This window comes from Capra hircus, chromosome 4 (genome assembly GCF_001704415.2).
Source record: "Capra hircus breed San Clemente chromosome 4, ASM170441v1, whole genome shotgun sequence".
NCBI classification, from domain to species: domain Eukaryota; kingdom Metazoa; phylum Chordata; class Mammalia; order Artiodactyla; family Bovidae; genus Capra; species Capra hircus.
The window spans coordinates 82614493-82634323 of NC_030811.1; the positions used below are offsets into that span (position 1 = coordinate 82614493).

General features: G+C 34.5%; 1 protein-coding gene across 1 annotated transcript in view; it reads right to left on the reverse strand.

Moving 5' to 3' along the window:
- Window positions 1-19831, reverse strand: part of PCLO (piccolo presynaptic cytomatrix protein) — a 378440-nt gene that overhangs the window by 78817 nt on the left and 279792 nt on the right. The window contains exons 11-13 of the mRNA XM_018047285.1: window positions 5733-5841; window positions 5127-5194; window positions 3873-4087 (exon numbers count right to left, since the gene is read on the reverse strand). Of these exons, the coding sequence (XP_017902774.1) occupies window positions 3873-4087; window positions 5127-5194; window positions 5733-5841 (392 nt within the window). The remainder of the gene's footprint in view (window positions 1-3872; window positions 4088-5126; window positions 5195-5732; window positions 5842-19831) is intronic.

Below are 19831 nucleotides of genomic sequence, written 5' to 3' on the forward strand. Positions count from 1 at the left end.
CTGGAACATTATTAATAGATTAATAATTACTTATGAATAATCACTCAGAACATTTAGTATAGTAGATGGTATTCTAAATATACATAATTAATGTATAATTATGCTATGGTTTAAATATTTTTGTTTTAATTTACTCCATAATATTAATGTTTTATAATTTAATATATAGTTAGCCTCATAACTAATTAAAAACAAAAGGATGTTAAAATTATAATTTTCTAAATTAACTGAAGAACATATGCTATATTTGAACATATTACCTGATTCAGAAACATGTAAGCTTCAGATCATTGCTCAGTATTTCTCTAATCTGTCAATGTCCATATTTTAACATTGTAGGATTTGTAGAACAAATAAAAATAAGTATTGCCTTTTATGCATACTATAAATATCATTAAGTTTATTTATTCTAAGAAACTCAGTACCAGCTAAATGTTGATGATAAACCCTCCAAAAGATGAATAGGTAATAGTCCCTTTCTTCAAGAGTGTTAACATCTATTCACTATATATTTCTGTAAGTATATAGAGAATCTCACTAATAACCAGATTTGATTATTATTATTACTACTAATAAGAATTAAAAAGCAATCTATATACCATCACTGTCAAGTAGACTATAATGTGAGCCACAAAGGTTATTTCAAATACTCTAGGAGTCACTTTAAAAATGTAAAAGTAAATGGTAAAATTAATTAAAAAAAAAAACATTTTATTTGGCTGCACCAGATCTTAGCTGCACCACATTGGTAGCGTGCGGATGTTTTAGCTGGGTATGTCGGATCTTTGGTTGTGGCATGTGGAATCTAGTTCCCTGACCAGGGGTCAAACCTGGGCCCCCTGCACTGGGAGCATGAAGTTTTAGCCACTGGACCATCAGGAAAGTCTTGTGCAATTAATTTCTACTGACATATTTTATTTGATGCAATTTATTAAAAATACTATCATTTCATAATGAAATCAATATAAAAAATGTCATGAGCTATTTTACCAGTTTTTTTATATTAAGTCTTTAAAATCTGTGTATAATTCACATATACAGCATATCTCAGTTAGGACGAGCACATTTGAAGTGTTCAGTTGCCACAGGTGGCTAGCAGCCACTGTCATGGACAGTGAAGCTCTATAGTTGTTTCAGCAAAACCTCTGTAAAACAACACAGGTCACATTCTTGGCATAGAAAAGAATGACCACATATCATAAAATGTGTCAGGATCATTTCCTTGGTGTTTGTCCTATAAAACCTGTGTTCATCTTGCAATCATTACCAAAAAAGTTCGCATAACAAAAAAACTGTATTTTTTGTTCCCATAATATTATAAAGACTCACAGGTGCCACTGATGTTTAAATTTAATTTGAATTTATTTTGTTATGGTCTATGCAAGCTACTCTACTACGTGCTTAGGGAGCTATAAAGAAAATAAGAAATGGGTTTTGGTTTTTAATGAGTGTGCAGCCCATTTAGGAGGATAAAATAAGCAAACAAGTAACCATAATCAAGATACAAATTGTTTTAATAGATACATAAAGCATCTGGCACTTTGGAGGGAGGGAAGGAGGAGAGAAGGATAACTCTAAGGAAGGATTGGAATATGGAAAGGCCTAGTAGAGGAAGGGTATCTGTTATTTTTGTTTATCATTGGCTCTTCATTTTCTGCAGATTGTAGAGTAAAAGCAAGGCATGGCATAGAATGTCTTTCAGTTTACAATTATCCAGGCTTCTCCTCTATTTATTATCCCTATATCTTTTGTATACCATGACTTAAGCATACAATTTTCTGTTTCTCATTTTTTTTTTTCCTGGTGGTGCATTCTCTTCAATGTTGGTTCCTTTTTCCCCTTTACCAAACTGGTTGATTAGCTAAAAGACAGCTTTCTTAACCCTACTGTCCTAGTGCCCTCTGCAGTTTTTAATGACCACCAACATTATAGCTTTACTGAATGTGTTTATATATCATCCTTCATCTATACGTAGATTCAGTTCAGTTCAGCTCAGTTTAGTCGCTCAAAGAGTCGTGTCCAACTCTATGTGACCCCTTGAATTGCAGCACACCAGGCCTCATTAGGACTTCTTAAACTTCAAGGGGTATCACACTCACTTGGAGAACTTATTCAAACTCAGGTTGCTTGGTCTTATCCCTGGAGCTCCTGATTCAGAAGGCATAAGGGTAGGATCAAGAATTTGCATTTTTAATAAGTTCCTGCCTGATGCTGGTGCTACTGGGCTGAGCAGGCTTTGAGAACCACTGGTCTACATAGTATTCGGGGATGGATTTTATCCATCTTTGTATCTTGCATACAAATTATGACTCATGGTACTGAAGGTGGCATCTAAAAATGTCTTAGGAAAGTAGAATGAGTTGATAACCCTAATAGAGTACTTAGTAGTGAGGCTATTGTAAAGATCTGACAACATTAAGTTTCCTGTGATAATCTTCCAAGGAACATCCCTCTTCCCCAGGTAGAGGCAGGGAAGCTGACATTCCAGGTAGCAGGGATGAATTTTAAACAGGATAGAGACCTAATCCTATCACTGTGTCACAGATCCACAGTTGGAAGGTAGATTAAGAGGAAGGAAGAGAGACTGGTGAGTGGAGTGACTAGTAGTAAATGCAATACTACAGCTAAGAAAGAATAATGCCCTGCTAAACGAAATCGGCAAGTTCAGAAAAGATGGAAAATTATTAGAGACTTATCAAAAACCTAGAATTCACGGCACTAGGATTCAATGAGTCAAAAGAAAAGACGAGACGGTGCTTTTATATTTCGACTTAATTTTCTGGGAGGATGGTGATGTCAAATGCTGAAATTAAAAAAAATATCTGGATGACAGACTTACAGAATTTATTGTGTTTGGTGTGAAAACTTTGTTAGCAGAGTTTGTCATGTCTTTAGGTCATCTGTGTGGAGATACTGAGAAATCTGAAATGGCATCAGCCTGTAACTTTGGAGACGGGGCACATCCATGAGGTAATTCTTCAAAATTAATACATAGTTGCATGTGGTAAAATATAGTGTTAAAATTTATTTTGAAATTGAGTCTATCTTTGAACTTATTCCTCATGAAACCGTAAGAAACTTTATTTTCTAAGTCTAGTCAACTTATCCAACCATAGCCTGTCCTTCCTATATATATTTCACCACATAAATAAAAACCTTTATGTTTAAACAAACAAAAAACCCTTTTAAATGTATTTATCAATCATGAAGAGAGTTTCTCTATTAATAATCCAATCTATGGGGGGGAGAATTACAAATTGTCTATATTATCACCTGATCCTATTAAATTAAAATTAATTTATGTTTTCTTTTAATTCCCCAGTAACTCTAAAATAATACTGTTAGAAACATTTATTCTAACTGAAGAACTGCATGAAGAGAAAATTTATTAGTATGAAATTAGGGATACATTTCAAAATAGCAATACTGTATTACTGGCTTTCTTTGTTTCTTGTTGTCCTAAATTATCCTCATTTTTTGGTCCTTTTTACTATTTATTTAAATTACAAAATATAACATAATTATATCTTGCGTTTCCAAAAAAATACAATGACTATATTTGATACACAAAGAGGTTCAGATTTATGTAACAACCACAAAGAAAAAGAACAGGAACCATCAGATACATTTTTTTTCAAGTCCCTCATAATAACGGCCACAATATTTTAAGAGAGAAACACATCATTTTGATACATCTTGATCAGTTTTATACTGAGATATGGAAACCTTTTTTGTTTGTTTCAGCAGATCAATAGGAAAGGAGAAATCACATGAGAAACACCTTTCGGACATGATACTCTATTTCCTATCTCCTAATTTGAATAAGGAGCTAGAAAATGAGCAATTTAGAGGGTGCATTGGGCGTTTCTCACCTTGCTGCCGCTGTGTTTCTTTTTGCTCACTGAGGGTGACCCTGGCTGCCCAGGACTGGGAACGGAACTGGATCCTGCTGATGTAGGACCTGAATGAACGTGAGATCCCTTTTCAACAACAGATGACAGAACCAGTGGTGACTGCTGTAGTGAGACCTTCTGGAGCTCTGCTGCCAGCTGCTTGGGATCAACCCCTGGGGATTTCGCTTTATCCACTGCAACAAAACCAAATGGCTTCACATATTCTCAGTTTCATAGGTACTTAATACCATGGAACTTACCTGAGTTCTAGATGACAAAGTCAAAATTTTATATCAAACATTTTAAATTAAAAAGAAACTACATGCAAGTGTATCTTTATAAATCTATTTCTAAGGAAGTCTAGAAGGTTCAGAGAAAAATTAAAGAGTACTGAATTACAGAGGAAATTTGAGGTTCCTATTATATCATTAGAAAAATGCTTGTAAATAAAACATACAGATAACTGAATGTATGATGAAATGCTCTATTTTATTCACTGGAATTTAATTTCTATGATTGGTTGTTTTTATTTCTTGAAATCTCATATATCTATTTTTCTAAGGGGAAATTTGAAAGAATATATTTACATTTACAGACATATGAAAATTTCTACAGGCTTTGGTCTGCTCTGTTTAGTGCCATAACCCAGACTCTAAGAGATATTAGCTATAGCATAGGAAGTGCTTGGTAAATATTTATTGAACATGGAACAACAATATATTTAATCTTATAAATGAGCTAAATTTATAGACTATATCTGCTATCTAAGAAAGAGTTAAATCTACTTTACTGTGTACTTATATTGATTTTTATTTATTATAAAAGGCAATCAAGTGTTTCAGTAGTGTTCAAAAACTCAGCTATGCTAAAAAGAATTTAGTATTATCCAAAAATTATATAGGACCCAGAATAAATGACTCCATGAATTACTTTCATATGATGAATTTAATTTTAAAGAATTCAAAATGTGAATTCACACAGCAAGAATTTCATGTGAATTTCTTTAATGGCTCTAACAGGTATACATGTGTTTCCCTAGAATACTAAAATGAAACTACAATGCTTCTGATTTTCTTACTATTACATAAATATATAAACATTCCTATGTCTATACATTTATTTTTGCCTATATCTGTGATTGTGTCTGTATTTCATCTACAGCTCCATCTGCCTCTACAATTGCTTCTCCATCTCCATCTTCACCACACTTGGAAGCAGACTGCTTCCACCTACCAGCTTTTGGTGGTTCATGGAGTTCTAGGTGCTGGGGATTTTCAGAATCTGACAGCATATTGAGGTCCCTAAAAATCAAAACCAAAAAAAAAACAATTAAGAAAGCAATTGAGGACGTCTGAGACAAAAGGCCCCTTTTCCCAACTATGCTGAGTATTTTTTTCAGTAGGTAAATGAGAAGTGGTTAATGATATAAAGCAATTTCAAAGCATGCTCACCCTTCTAACCAAATATATATTTGCAATGCTGTTAAAAGTCAGCTGATAAAAATGATTATTTAAGGTGAAATCTTTATGGGATAAATATAAGTTCATTTTGAAATACTGTACAAATCCATGACATCTAAATGGGTTTAGGCTTTCATTTAAATGATGCATGTTTCAAGAAAATCATGAAAGGGGACATAATCAGAAACAAAATTAGCTGAATTCTTTCTGTGCTTTAGACTTTGATTCTGAACACAAGACATCTATAAACTTGCATTCACTTTATTTTCTAATTACAAGAAATCTTGCTGACTGGCAAAGGTTCCACCTTAACAATTTTAAATTAAAAGAGCCATGAATAGCCAAAAAAATGGAAACAAAAAGATGGGGAAAAACTCACAGTCTTACACATATTTCTGCTTCCCCATTTTGCTGACTAATGATGCTCTGCACTTCTTCATATGTTTTAGAAGTTAAAGGAATTCCATTCCACTCCAATACTTGCATGCCTAAAAAGAAAAATTCAAGTATAAAATAAAAAAAAAAGAGGCGTGCTATGTCTCATCTGGGTCCACAGGGCACAGAAGACATTGCTTTGCATTTAAAAACCACTTCAGCAGCCATTCCACTGAGCACACCATTTCAGAGAACATCAGTTCAGAGTTCTCTGGAACATAAATACCAAAACCATATGTAGTTTGATTTCATCAACTTACCTGAACGTATAAAATGTATCTAATATAACATGCAAAATGTTGCTCTTGAAAAACTATTAAATATTATCAAACCCATGCATTTTGTTCACACTATTATGAAGAAAACATACTTGGTAAAATTAAACCAATTTTTTATGGGGAAGAAATAATTGTAAACACCAATATATTATTTTTTATGTGCAGCAAGCAACTGGAAAAGCGTAAACTCTCATTATATTATGGAATAGGAGTAGTAGAAAAAATTGTTAGGATTTTGTTGTGAAGCTTCTTTTAAGAAATTGTTATAGCCTCAACTCTGCTCAGATAAAAAAGAGTTCCATTAAGTGTCTGTTACTTCACTACATGTAAGACAGTCCTAAGTAGAAGAAACAGATGTAATACAGAGGGCAGCATCATGGGTGTGTGTATGCTCTATGCTCAGCAGGGCCCCATACTCGGTTTAATCCTTGCTGCTGCGGTCTTGAAATTCTTAACACTGTTTGAACAAAGAGCCCTATATTTTCATTTTGCTCTGGGTCCTGTAAATTATGTTCCTGGACTGGTTACAGAGCATTTTGTGTTTCCTCTTTTTCTAGAAAGATAATTTTCACAGAAAAAAGTAGCAACATTATTAGTATTTCAATATTTTACATTTAGGTTTTTTGGTCCCTTTTATATGAGCTGTCAAATAATTTAGGGTGCATATTTGGCACAAATCACAGGGTCATATTATGTAGCTATGTGAGCTAGATATAAATTCAGTGAAACTACCCAAGTTATAGTGCCAGATATTTGTGAATGCTACCAGCTTTACCTGAGGAAAAATACCTGCCATGGCTAGAACATCATTTAAAAAGAAATACTTGTTGAACAATTAGGTTTTCAATGAGCTTCATAGATGCCAATGTGAAATTCCCTATTGTTCACTATCGGCTTCCACGGGAAATTCTAAACATGGCATGTTTGAGTCTTAAAAGTTTTAATGATTTTGATATACATTGGTAAAAAGTAAGGGAAGTTCTTTTACCATTGAGAAATGGCAAAAGAAGTCCATAAAAATGCCTACAATAACACAAACAAGAATGATGACTTTTCTATAACTTACTCCAAGGAAATTATCTTCAGATGGGCCTTAGGTTTATTTCAACAATCCCAGGCTGTTGTACACATAAAACGAGAAAAATTTTACATAAAAGAGCATGATACTACCTCTAAAGAAAAACTTAGCACTGAAAGAGGCAAAGCACACTGAAAAACACTTCTTTTAGTCACAAGAAAGAGTACATTTATAACTAGACGATTCTGAATTGAAACAAATTAATAGTGTCATAATCCAGAAATTGCATTGCCACTTTTCTGCAGGAACAAATTCTATTAAAGGAAATAGCTGGATAACCTTCTTGCTTCCTGTTTTGAATTTACCTGTTAGTTTTTCACATTTTAAAAGGGCAAATTTATACAATGTAATTATTCAGTGAAATGAAAGATGCTTCTAGTTGTAAAAAAGAAAATCTGTTTAGACTCATTAATAAAACTGATGAAACAATACAGAGATAACTAGCATGTTACCTAGATACATACCCAAGATCATGAACTACATGATTTTCTCAATCTCAAGATATTCCAGTTGAACCTTCTTTCCCCCAATAGTTTCCCACTAGCACTGGTGCAGTACTGCAGTTCAAAAGATTTTGCCAATTCTTTCATTTTTGGTTTCATGGTGAGTATGAAATCTATAGGGAATGTGACTACTTGAACATGGTTACTTAATAACAACTTCCCTTTCCTCTGTCTCTCCAACTTCCTACAAATTCTACAAGAATCACAGGAAAATAAATGAGTATACAAATCACTCCTTTTAGAGTCATAAGATGATTTTAGTAGTTGTAAGAATTAAGCATAATTAAGTATGTGTCTTCAAATATATAATAGTTTTGAAAATTATTTTCTTTGGCTGTGCAACCTGGCATGTGGGATCCTAGTTCTCTGACCAGGGATCGAACCTGCATGCCCTACAATGGAAGTGTGAAGTCCTAACCAATGGTAATTGTAAGGTCCTAGAAACTATTTTAAAATGCATGCAAAAATTATTTGATCATACTACACAGAAGTTCATTAAAATAGTATTTTATCACTTAATTGATTTGAATGTAGGCATATTCAACGTTAAGGAAAATTTTTAATCTGATTTTGGTTTAGAAATAATTCATAGAAGATAGTGATCACATGAATGGTTTTATCCACTGTTTAGCATTGTGAGCAAACACATTTTCTTTAAATTATATCAATGTGGATGCAAACCAGTTATTCCAGTTTGAGATTGTACAGATGGTACTTCAATTATATCCATGCTGCTGCTGCTGCTGCTAAGCCGCTTCAGTCATGTCCGACTCTGTGCGACCCTATAGTCGGCAGCCCACCAGGCTCCCCCATCCCTGGGATTCTCCAGGCAAGAACACTGGAGTGGGTTGCCATTTCCTTCTCCAATGCATGAAAATGAAAAGTGAAAGTGAGGTCACTCAATTGTGTCCGACTCCTAGTGACCCCATGGACTGCAGCCTACCAGGCTCCTCCATCCATGAGATTTTCCAGGCAAGGGTACTGGAGTGGGTTGCCATTGCCTTCTCTGAATTATATCCATAGAAAGCGCCTATTCTAATATCTTCTAATAGGAATGCTAGGATAATCTGATTTTTGGTTTGTATGAGTAATGAGAAAATTAACTTCTTAAAATCTTACACTTTGGTAATTAAAACCCCCAAAATATAATAAGAAATTTTTGAATTAAAAAAATCAGTCACCATAAACACTCTATATTATCACTAGTTTTAGTGATATTTATCACTATTTATATCAATATTTATCACTATTTCTATCAATATCTATCACTATTTCAAAAACGTATTCTGGATTGAAATTATTACATTACCTATCAAAATTTTATAGATTAAGGTATACCAAAATATATATCACACAAAAGTTCATGATTTTTATTTATCTATTCCACAGATATTTAAGTGGCAGGTACTATACAATTTATCACCTTTGTATCTACTGTTTGTTTTATGCTGTTATAAAAATTAATAGAAATGATAATCTAGTAGAATAAAATAGAACTATCTTGGCAATTAGCAAGATGAAGATGAATCACAGAGAAGGAAATTCAAAAGTATTTTAAGTATATAAAGAAAAATCTAGACTCATGAGAGATTAGAAAGTATAAAGGAAAGCAATAGTGATGTATTACTTAACTCTCACTCTACAGAAAAATGTTTGAAAGCCAGAGAATACAGTGTGCTGACCAGAATATGGGATTAGGGGATCATGACATAGTACGTGGTTGTTTAGCTTTATCACCACTGTATGATGTGAGAATACTATGACTATTTCTGGATGAAAAATACAACTGCTTGTTTATAATTTACAAGCATGTAATTATTTTATTGGGAATGCAGATAAATGCAACCACTCTAGAGTACAATGTGGCAGTGGCAGAATGTTGTTAAATAAAGCACATGTACACCCCAGGACCCAAAAAGCTTCTTGAGTTTCTATTTATGGGGAGGTGGTAGCATCAGGAAAAATGGACAATGAGAATGCACTAAATATTTACGATGGAAACACTTAACAGTCTAATGAAAGAAATCACACCAGTTGTTAATACCAAAAGTTGGATCCTTCTTAAAAGTATCTGACAAGTAAAAACATATGAGAAACAGGATCTGATCTAAGGACAATGACATTTACATTCATTAAAATGATATCCCACACAAACTAACATTATACATTTTACAAACAAAAAACAGACATTACATAAATTATAATGGTTGCTCATGGAGGTAAGAATAGATAGGTAAAAAAAATGATATTAAACAAATGAATTAATAAATGAATAAACAAACAAACACCCCCCTACACACACACAAGGTAGGTGGGGACCTAATGAGAACCAGTGGGGTTGGGGTTGATGTGCTATGAGATAAGAATATGATACAGCTGAGTAAAACAAACAAACAGAACAGAAAAAAAACACCCCAAACTTAACAAATTCAAAATTTGTATATGTTATTCCCCTTTTCCACTGATATGTTAACTATGACTCTAGATTAGCTTCCTAAATTTGGACATCTGTGCTCATGAATTCTTGATAAACTAGCGGCAGCAGGAGAAACTGAGCTGAACTGCTTATTTGTCTTGGCTTTCCAAATAGCGAAGAAACCATGCAAGTGAGTTTCAGAAGTCCAGTAAGCTATCCCCATCAGTTACACTAGTTACTTATGCATTTTCAAGTTAGGCCATGTTAATATAAGTGAAATGCATAGATAGATGTATTTTATTACTTTCAAAACTACATTTAACGTTTATAGCCTATTTATATATTAACACTGGCTAAAGTCCATTGGGCTGCAAATGAGTTGGACATGACTCACGACAAAACATACGTTAACATAAAGAATGAAAAAAAGGTGGGCAAAAGGAAAAAAAAAAGAGGAAAGGGAAGAAAGAATGAAGGGAGGTAAAGGTAAAAAAAAAATTGAATGTAGTTTCATGAATATACAGGTCAAAGGAGATGCCCTAATCTATGACAGGATGTTCAATACTGTACACCTGAACAGTTAAAAAATCAGCAAAGTATGGCTTTCATACAAAAGTTCTCAAATGAAATTAACTTCTACATTACAAAATTGTCACATTTTGAATGTGAAAAGTTATCTAAGAAATATCAAAGACTACCATTTGAAAAGACCCTGAAGCTGGGAAAGATTGAGGGCAGGAGGAGAAGGGGATGACAGAGGATGAGATGGTTGGATGGCATCACCGACTCAATGGACATGGGTTTGGGTGGACTCCAGGAGTTGGTGATGGACAGGGAGGCTTGGCGTGCTGTGATTCATGGGGTCACAAAGAGTCGGACATGACTGAGCAACTGAACTGAACTGAACTGTTAAACTGAGTTTACCCACATTTTTTTTTTCCTATTTCTGAGTCTACTGAAAGTATTGTGAATTCTACACTTGTAGGTGTAAAACAGATTTAGCTCCATTCATACAAAATTTTTAAAGAAAACAGATTACCACCTACTTTGCAGTATTACTGGTCAATTTATTATTGACCAGGGTCACTGAAAGAGGATTGCATGACTAAAATGTCTTGTAAAAACATGTCACAACTATTTCATAGACTCATTATAAAGCAAGCAAGATCCTGTGAAATATAGTAGTTTTAGATTTTTTTTTACAATTGAGAAGTAAAACATGAAGTAACATGACTTTTTTAACACCACATATTTACTTAAATGGTAATGGAGGGGGCAATGGCACCCCACTCCAGTACTCTTGCTGGAAAATCCCATGGACGGAGGAGCCTGGTAGGCTGCAGTCCATGGGGTCGCTAGGAGTCGGACACGACTGAGTGACTTCACTTTCACTTTTCACTTTCATGCATTGGAGAAGGAAATGGCAACCCACTCCAGTGTTCTTGCCTGGAGAATCCCAGGGATGGGGGAGCCTGGTGGGCTGCCATCTATGGGGTCGCACCAAGTCGGACATGACTGAAGCGACTTAGCAGCAGCAGCAGCAATGCAAATAGGAACTTTGTTTAACTGTCTCTCAGGCCAGTGCTAGTATCAGTAAATAAGAAAACTCATTCAAGGTATGCTAACTAAAACTATGTCATAGCTCATCTGAATATGAACAATTTTCAAATATGTAAAACTGGGCACAAAGAACACATATATATAATGTTATTTTTAATTACAATAAAGACAGATAATGTATCAACAGAAATTGTTTATCTATATGACAGTATTATTTGAAGGTATGGACATGCAAAAATTGAAGATTTTATTGAACAAACAAATTGCGGGATATAACGATGACCATTAGGAGGGGAAAAAAAGCTGACTGGCTTTATCATCCTTTTTCTCCACTCCACTCCCAGAAAAGGAACCAATATTACATTTCTACAGGCACAATTATAGGAAACTATGCTAAGTCTGGCTGAAAGGGAAGATAATGTAGGAAGGTTTGGTCAATATCACTGATTATCAGGGAAATGGAAATCAAAACCACAATGAGATATCATCTTACATTGCTAGGATGGCTATTATAAAACAAAACAAAACAAAAAACCCCACAAAAGACGCTAAGTGTTGGTAAGGAAGTGAAGGAATTGGAACTAGTATATTCTGATGGCTACACTGCAAAAAGGGGGAGCCACTATGGCAAACAGTATGAAGTTTCCTAAAAGTTGAAAACAGCATTACCACGTGATTTAGCAATCCTACTGCTGGGATTTATTCAAAAGAATTGAAATGATGATCTTAAAGAGATATCAGCATTCCCACATTCTCTGCAGTGCTATACACAATAGCGCAAATGTGGAAATAACCTAAATATCCATTAACAGATAAATCAATAAAGAAAAACACGGTTTATAAATACTAAAGAATACTATTCGGCCTTTATTGCTCCTGAATTCAGGAAATTTGTAATATAAGGCATGGATAAATCTTGACAATATCATGCTAAATGAATTAAATTCAGTCACAGGAGGACAAATACTGCATGATTCCATCTGGATGATGTATCTAAAACAGTCAAACTCATAGGAGCAAAGAATAGAATGGAAATGGGGAATTTCTAATTAACTTGTATGAAAGCTCAGCTTTGCAAGACAAATAAGCTTTAGATATCTGAGAAATAACATTGTGCCTTTAGATATCAATACTATATTGTTATCTAAGTGTTATGTTAAAAACCTTGAAGAGGTTAGGCTTCATGTTAAAAGTAGTAAGTACAATTTTAAAAAGGGGGAAAAAAAGAATGTAGGATGAATAAAAAGAATGGGAGGTAAAGAGTTGTAGGGAGATCTCCCCTAACAATGGTGGTTGGAGGTTGCAAAGGCAGTAGGGAGCAGCATTCTATTTGTTTATATTATCCAGGGAAGATGGCATTACTTCAAAGAGAAATTTCTATGTGGTGCCTTAAATGCTGACCTTAGATTTGGTGGCTCAGATTAGACAGAAATGCTCTCATGAAAATTTGGTCATAGTATAAGGGCACCACCCACTCAATGAAGTGGGCTGGCTAGATCACCACTCTCTCTGTGGTGCAGGTCAATGTACAGGGATCCAACCTTCATTGTTCTAGAATGTGTAAGACCCTCCCTGGGAATTTCTCCAGCGCTTATGGGGAGAGAAACATCAAATAATAATAAATGTGATTCAATTTTTCAACAGTAGATGAAAGAAAGATTGGAATTGATTACATTTGATTTACAGAAAATGTAACGTGCTTATTATACACCAGGATGGTGTTGCAAACTCATGCTTGTTAGACAGAATTAAGGTAAAAAGGGAAATGTATTTAGCCATGATTTGTGGGTTCAACTTCAAGAATCTTATCATTATAGGATGCTGTTTCTAATCACTATGACTACTAACATAATCTATTATTCCAGCTCAGTATTTCCTGGAAGGTTTGGTATTGATGCTAAAGTTATTCTGTGGCTACAGTTTAAGGTGTTTAGAATTAGATCTGTTACTTCAAATAGACTTAAATAGAATGTGGTGGAATAAGGCAGGAAAGAGTTTATGGGTACTAAAGTTTGATATATCCCTCCAACATAATATAACATATGGAGATATCCAATGATAGGTACATGATACTAACATCTCATTTAAATCAGGTTGCGGTTCATAAATTTAAAAACTTTTTTCCATTTAATTTTCCAATTTATTTTGTCAAAATACTCAGAGTAGATGTTTTCTATTTACTTTCTAATTAAATGGCATGAACAGATTAATATCATCAAATACCATGACCAGCTAACAGTAACAGATTAATCCAAAATGCAAGCATGATTATACAGAGACACAGAGTTGGGTTAAATGGATATAGAAGCTAGGTTAAGTCACACAATTGCACATGAGAGATGCTTGTCTTAACTGGTGCCTCCTCTGCTTTAAGTATCCCTAGTGAAACATCAAGGATTTTAACTTTAGTTCTTAATCTTTTTTGGTATTCATACATTATTCCATTTATGAAGTTATTTAAATATATCCCACTACTCAGAGAATGGAGTTTAACATAAGATATCATCAATTTATATATTTGGAACAGTGTTTCCTAATAAACACAAGAAATATTTAAATCAGTGGCAAAAAAATCATTTCCACCAAGAATACATATATATATTAGATACAAATTCTATTTCATAACATTGATGGATAAAATATGCAGAACTTTGATTTCTAAGTTATAAATATAAATCATGTGCAAAATCAGACAGAAAGAAAATTATATTTTGAAAATTAAAGTTAGAAAATGAAATCCCCTAACCAAAATTTAAGAGCAAAAGAGATTCCAATATACTTATTATAGAGTATAAAAAATACTTTTTTTTAAATAGAAGGAATTAAAAAAATCATAACCTAAGTACTCATCACTAGAAATATTATCACATGACCAATTTTTGTGCATACAAATGTTGATTTCATATTTTGCTTATTTTGAGCCAAAGATACTATATAATTATTATGAATGAGATAATCAAAACCTAAAAAGTGAACTTTAAATTACATAAGTTCTTTCATCATTTAAAGAGTTAAAGGATAGAAATAAAACAGAGGAGTCATTTCAAACAATAATAACCATTTTATTACCCTGAGAGAAACTTTAAAAAAAGAAAATGAATTATGTGTTACTTCATAAGAAATGCCAATATTTTATTATTTATATCATGAAGAAGAATTCGCAAATAATTCACTTTGGCTTGATGGATATTAAATACATAACATTCAATGGTAGAATTTCATTCAAAAAGTTCTCAATCACTTTTAGTAAACAGAATGTAACTTTAATATATATAATTAGTATATAAAACATATTTCAATAATTGAATTTTCCACTAATGAACCAAAGTTGTCTAAGAAGACAACACTTTAACAGCAGTATCTGCCAAATGATAGAGAACAAAACTCAATTATTTCCCTCCAGCTCTTTAAAATTCACATAGAGAAATTACTTCCCCTAAGTCAGAAGCAAACATGATAGTGGTAATATATTTTAGATAAATTTAATGGCAATATATTTTAGATAAATTAAACAAAACTTTTTTGTTTAAAAGGAATAAAGAAGTCTTTTTCGATTAAAAAGAATAAAATTAGACCTATTTCACTTGTTAATCACACCAACACAGGATTTTTTTTTTAAAGTTATTTTGACCACTTATCCTCATTTAAACTTTACAGCTATTCAGTAAAATACGTAGGATAAATGTAACTACCCCTATTTTTACAGATCTTTAGAAATTACATTGAGTAGTAGTTCAAACGGAGAAGGCGATGGCACCCCACTCCAGCACTCTTGCCTGGAAAATTCCATGGACTGAGCGACTTCACTTTCACTTTTCACTTTAATGCATTCGAGAAGGAAATGGTAACCCACTCCAGTGTTCTTGCCTGGAGAATCCCAGGGACAGCGGAGCCTGGTGGGCTGCTGTCTATGGGGTCACACAGGGTCAGACACGACTGAAGCAACTTAGCAGCAGCAGCAGTAGTTCAAAAGGCAAGACTCCTGATTCTTCATCTAAGCCCAAGAATATTAGTACCATTTTTGTTTAAAACATACAGAATATCTACTTATAACATTTTGGCTATTTTTATAGCTAATAACCATAGATTTATGTGCATAATCAATATGAATAAATGTACTTATTTATGATAAAAGTACTGTAGGTGTCAAAGACAGGACTAGAGAGATGCTGGGTCATATTATTAATCATGATTTCTAACATGATTTCTCCTACTTAGAAGTAGGGGCATCATCAACACATGCTCATAAAAGTAAACACGATTACAGCTCCAGTCTTAAGCTGAGAAATGAGAGAGGTGATGTATAAAAATAAATTTTAATGGATTGGCATAAATTATGAAAGGCCTGGTAAATTACATTAAACTCAGGCTAATAGAAGACATGAGAAAAATTTGCCTTAATAAAATTCTCATTTCAATAACTGTCTGCAGTTTGGATGTTAATGTCAGTCTCTTTCATGTTTTTTCTTGTACATATTTCTACTGCTACACTCAAAACACTTTATTTTACATTATGCATCTGTGTAACTGTCTCCGCTGCTGTCCTGTGAATTTCTACGTCTGTACATATGTTTACTGAATGAATGAAAGAAGGCAGAGACAGACTGGAAATGGGGAGACTGCTGAAAAAGATATGAATTCAAAATTGCAGCAGAAGATAAGATTATACATTTTTACATTTAACATAATCATCAGAAAATACTTTCATGAGGAAAACATGGAATTGCTGAGAATCAGTTATTCAAGTATAGTATTTAAATCCATTTTTCACAATTCATTAATATAAACTATTCAAGTTCAATAAAAGACAGAGAGATTTTATTCACTTTTGTTCCTCTCCAGCACCTAAGTAGATATTGACAGACACATAATTTTCATATATAAAAATGCATTACAGAATGAGTTTTCATCATAAACATTAAAAACTGTGCTTAGTGAGATACAATCCGAAAGTGATAGGACTAAAAAACATTTGAAATGCCACCTGTAGAACTACACAAATAAACATTTACAGTTGTATGATGTCTATTAAAGAATGTATACTTGTTATATTAATTAAAATAAGATTAAGACTTGAATGTTAAATGCTCTATAGGTTTCTTACATTACGTAGGGATTTAAATTTTTTAAAAAACTTAAAAAAAAACCTTTGGCTTATATTACCTTTAGGCTTGTGAAATTTGAATACTATGTATGGGAACAAATGAATAAATATATTGAGGTCATTTTCACTGAGTTGAAATTTAATATACATGTTGTATTAGTATTTATGGATACATGATAGAGCATCATTTATCCCCAAATCCTCTGTTCCCATCTTTGGTCTGAACAGCCACACTTCATGCCTGGATTATTTCTGTAGCTTCTTAACTGCTCTCTTTCCTAGTCTTTACTCCTTCAAACTATTATCCTTATAGCAGTCAGAATGATTTTATTTAAACGTCATTCAGCTTGTGTCGGCCCAGCGCCTTCTCATTTGACATTAACAGAAGCTGAAGTCCTTACACTGACCTACAAGATTCTACCCCTGCTGCTTCTGTTGCTCTGTTACCACCACTACTTTCCTGCCCACGACTCCTGCTCTCTTCTCTCACATCCTCACCCTGTGCCAGCCATGCTGAGCTCAATGTGGTCTTACCGTTCCTGGCACATACCAGGTAAGCTCTTGCGCTGAGCCTTTTCCCTTTTCTTTCCTCTGCCCATAAGACCAATAACTGCAAGCTGACTCCTTCCTCTCCTTGGGGGCTTTCCTCAGTTTTTGCCTTCTTAGTGAACACTTCCCTGACCATTCCATCTGAAACTGCAACCCCACCCTATGGTGTATGCACCCTCCTGGTTATCTTTTTCTCCTCAGCACTTATTACCACTTATTATGTGATACTTATGAATAGGTTTGTTGCTTTCAGGCTCACCTACTAAAATGTATGGTCTATATTTTCTTCATTTACATCTCATAGGACCAAGAGAGGTTGCTCTGCAGAGCATATATTTAAAACACACACACACACATAATTATATATTAAATTTATACACACATATACATATATGCTAGAACTTAGAAAACTCAAGCACCATATCTGACAGTAATTGTTACCGTTACTGTTAAGTCGCTTTAGTCGTGTCCGACTCTGTGTGACCCCAGAGACGGCAGCCCACCAGGCTCCCCCTTCCCTGGGAATCTCCAGGCAAGAACACTGGAGTGGGTTGCCATTTCCTTCTCCAGTGCATGAAAGTGAAAAGTGAAAGTGAAGTTGCTCAGTCGTGTCCGACTCTTAGCGACCCCATGGACTGCAGCCCACCAGGCTCCTCCATCCATGGAATTTTCCAGGCAAGAGTACTGGAGTGGGGTGCCATTGCCTTCTCCGATCTGACAGTAATGGGATCTAGTAAAGACTAGGGAGTAAAAGCAAGTCTCTCAGTCGTGTCTGACTCTTTGCGACCCCATGGACTGTAGCCTACCAAGCTCTGAGGAACCTCTCAGCCCATGAGATTTTCCAGGCAAGAGTACTGGAGTGGTTTGCCATTTTCTTCTCCAGGGGATCTTCCCAACCCAGGGATTAATATATTTACATGCTGCTATTAAGTTGCTTCAGTCGTGTCCAACTCTGTGCAATCCCATAGAAGGCAGCCCACCAGGCTCCACTGTCCCTGGGATTCTCCAGGCAAGAACACTGGAGTGGGTTGCCATTTCCTTCTCCAATGCAAGAAAGTTAAAAGTGAAAGTGAAGTCACTCAGTCGTGTCCGACTCTTCCTGACCAGCCTACCAGGCTCCTTTGTCCACGGGATTTTCCAGGCAAGCGTACTGGAGTGGGTTGTCACTACCTTCTCCGATATTTACATGAGACATGACTTAATCACTTCAGGCATTAAATTTTTAAAAAATTATTCAGACTGGATACCTAAAATGATTTTCCATTATGGCAGATCAATGCTCCCTCTTATAGGAAGCCTGAACTTTGTATGATTAACTGTCATCTATGAAAAGATTTTTGTCTACCTTCAACAAAACAGCTTCTTCAGCTAGTCTAGTTATTTAGAGTTAGGTCGTGAAGCCTCCTAGTTGAAATATCAACCCATACAGATGAGATAAAAGGAGATTCAAAGAACATAAGCAACTTGCCTAGCAACATGAAGATGGTATTAATTCAGTCTTCTGACTTCAAGTCTGTGCTTTGTCTATTAGGAGTATCCTAAATCCTTGCAGTTCAGAGCTCAGACCTGAATATGGTCAATTATCTACGCACATACAGAGAGAGGGGATCGAGTTCAAGTTTAATAGCACAGGCTCCTCTTACCATCAAAGATTTTCAAAATAAGTACCACTACTTCTGCGAAACTGTGACAGACACTATATTAAATGTTTCTGATATATTTTGCTGATAACAATATGGCAGACACTATTATTATGCCAATTTCCCAACTGAGAATACCAAGGCATTAAAAGTTAAACAAATTTTCCAGGCAGTAAGTGCTAGAGCTCAATCTAAATCCTGATGTCTTTGGCTCTAAAAACATTCTCTTTATGTAATGAAGATGCTAAAGCATTGGCTGTCTGAAGATGTGGTATAGGTATTAAGCAGAGTTCAGCATCCTTACTTCCAAAATAACCACTCCAAGTTCAAACATACAGAAAATGTAACCAATTATGATATACTGATTAGACAAATCCAGAGACAGAGACAATTGTTCATGGTTAAACAGTGTCACTTGAACATACATATGTATTTCAAGGCATACCACTCTTATTGATAAATCAACCAAATTAGGATATAGAGTATTGTGCATGCCAAAAAATATGAAAAGGGGCAATTATTTCATTTTCTTGTTGTCCGTATCAGAAGTATTGACTCAAACACAATTCCTTCTGATTAATTTCCAAATAAATGGATAAAGAAGAGAAATGCCTTTCTTTATCTAGTCAATAGAGCTAATCATTATTATATAAGTATGATATCACTGCATCTGAAAAATACTATATTATAACCTACCCATCCAGGTATCCACAATTTATGTTTGTTCTTCCCAGAAGATAGTTTCCTAATTTAAAAATTTTTTTGAGAAAAACCTTTGAATCAACAAGAAATGTGACCTTGTGCCGTGTGTACCTGACACACTATCTTGTAGGAATTCTGAGAAGTCTCATGCTAATGACCAATCCGTACCTGGTAATCCCCCTGGAACAAGTACAAGGAAGCTCACTCATCTGT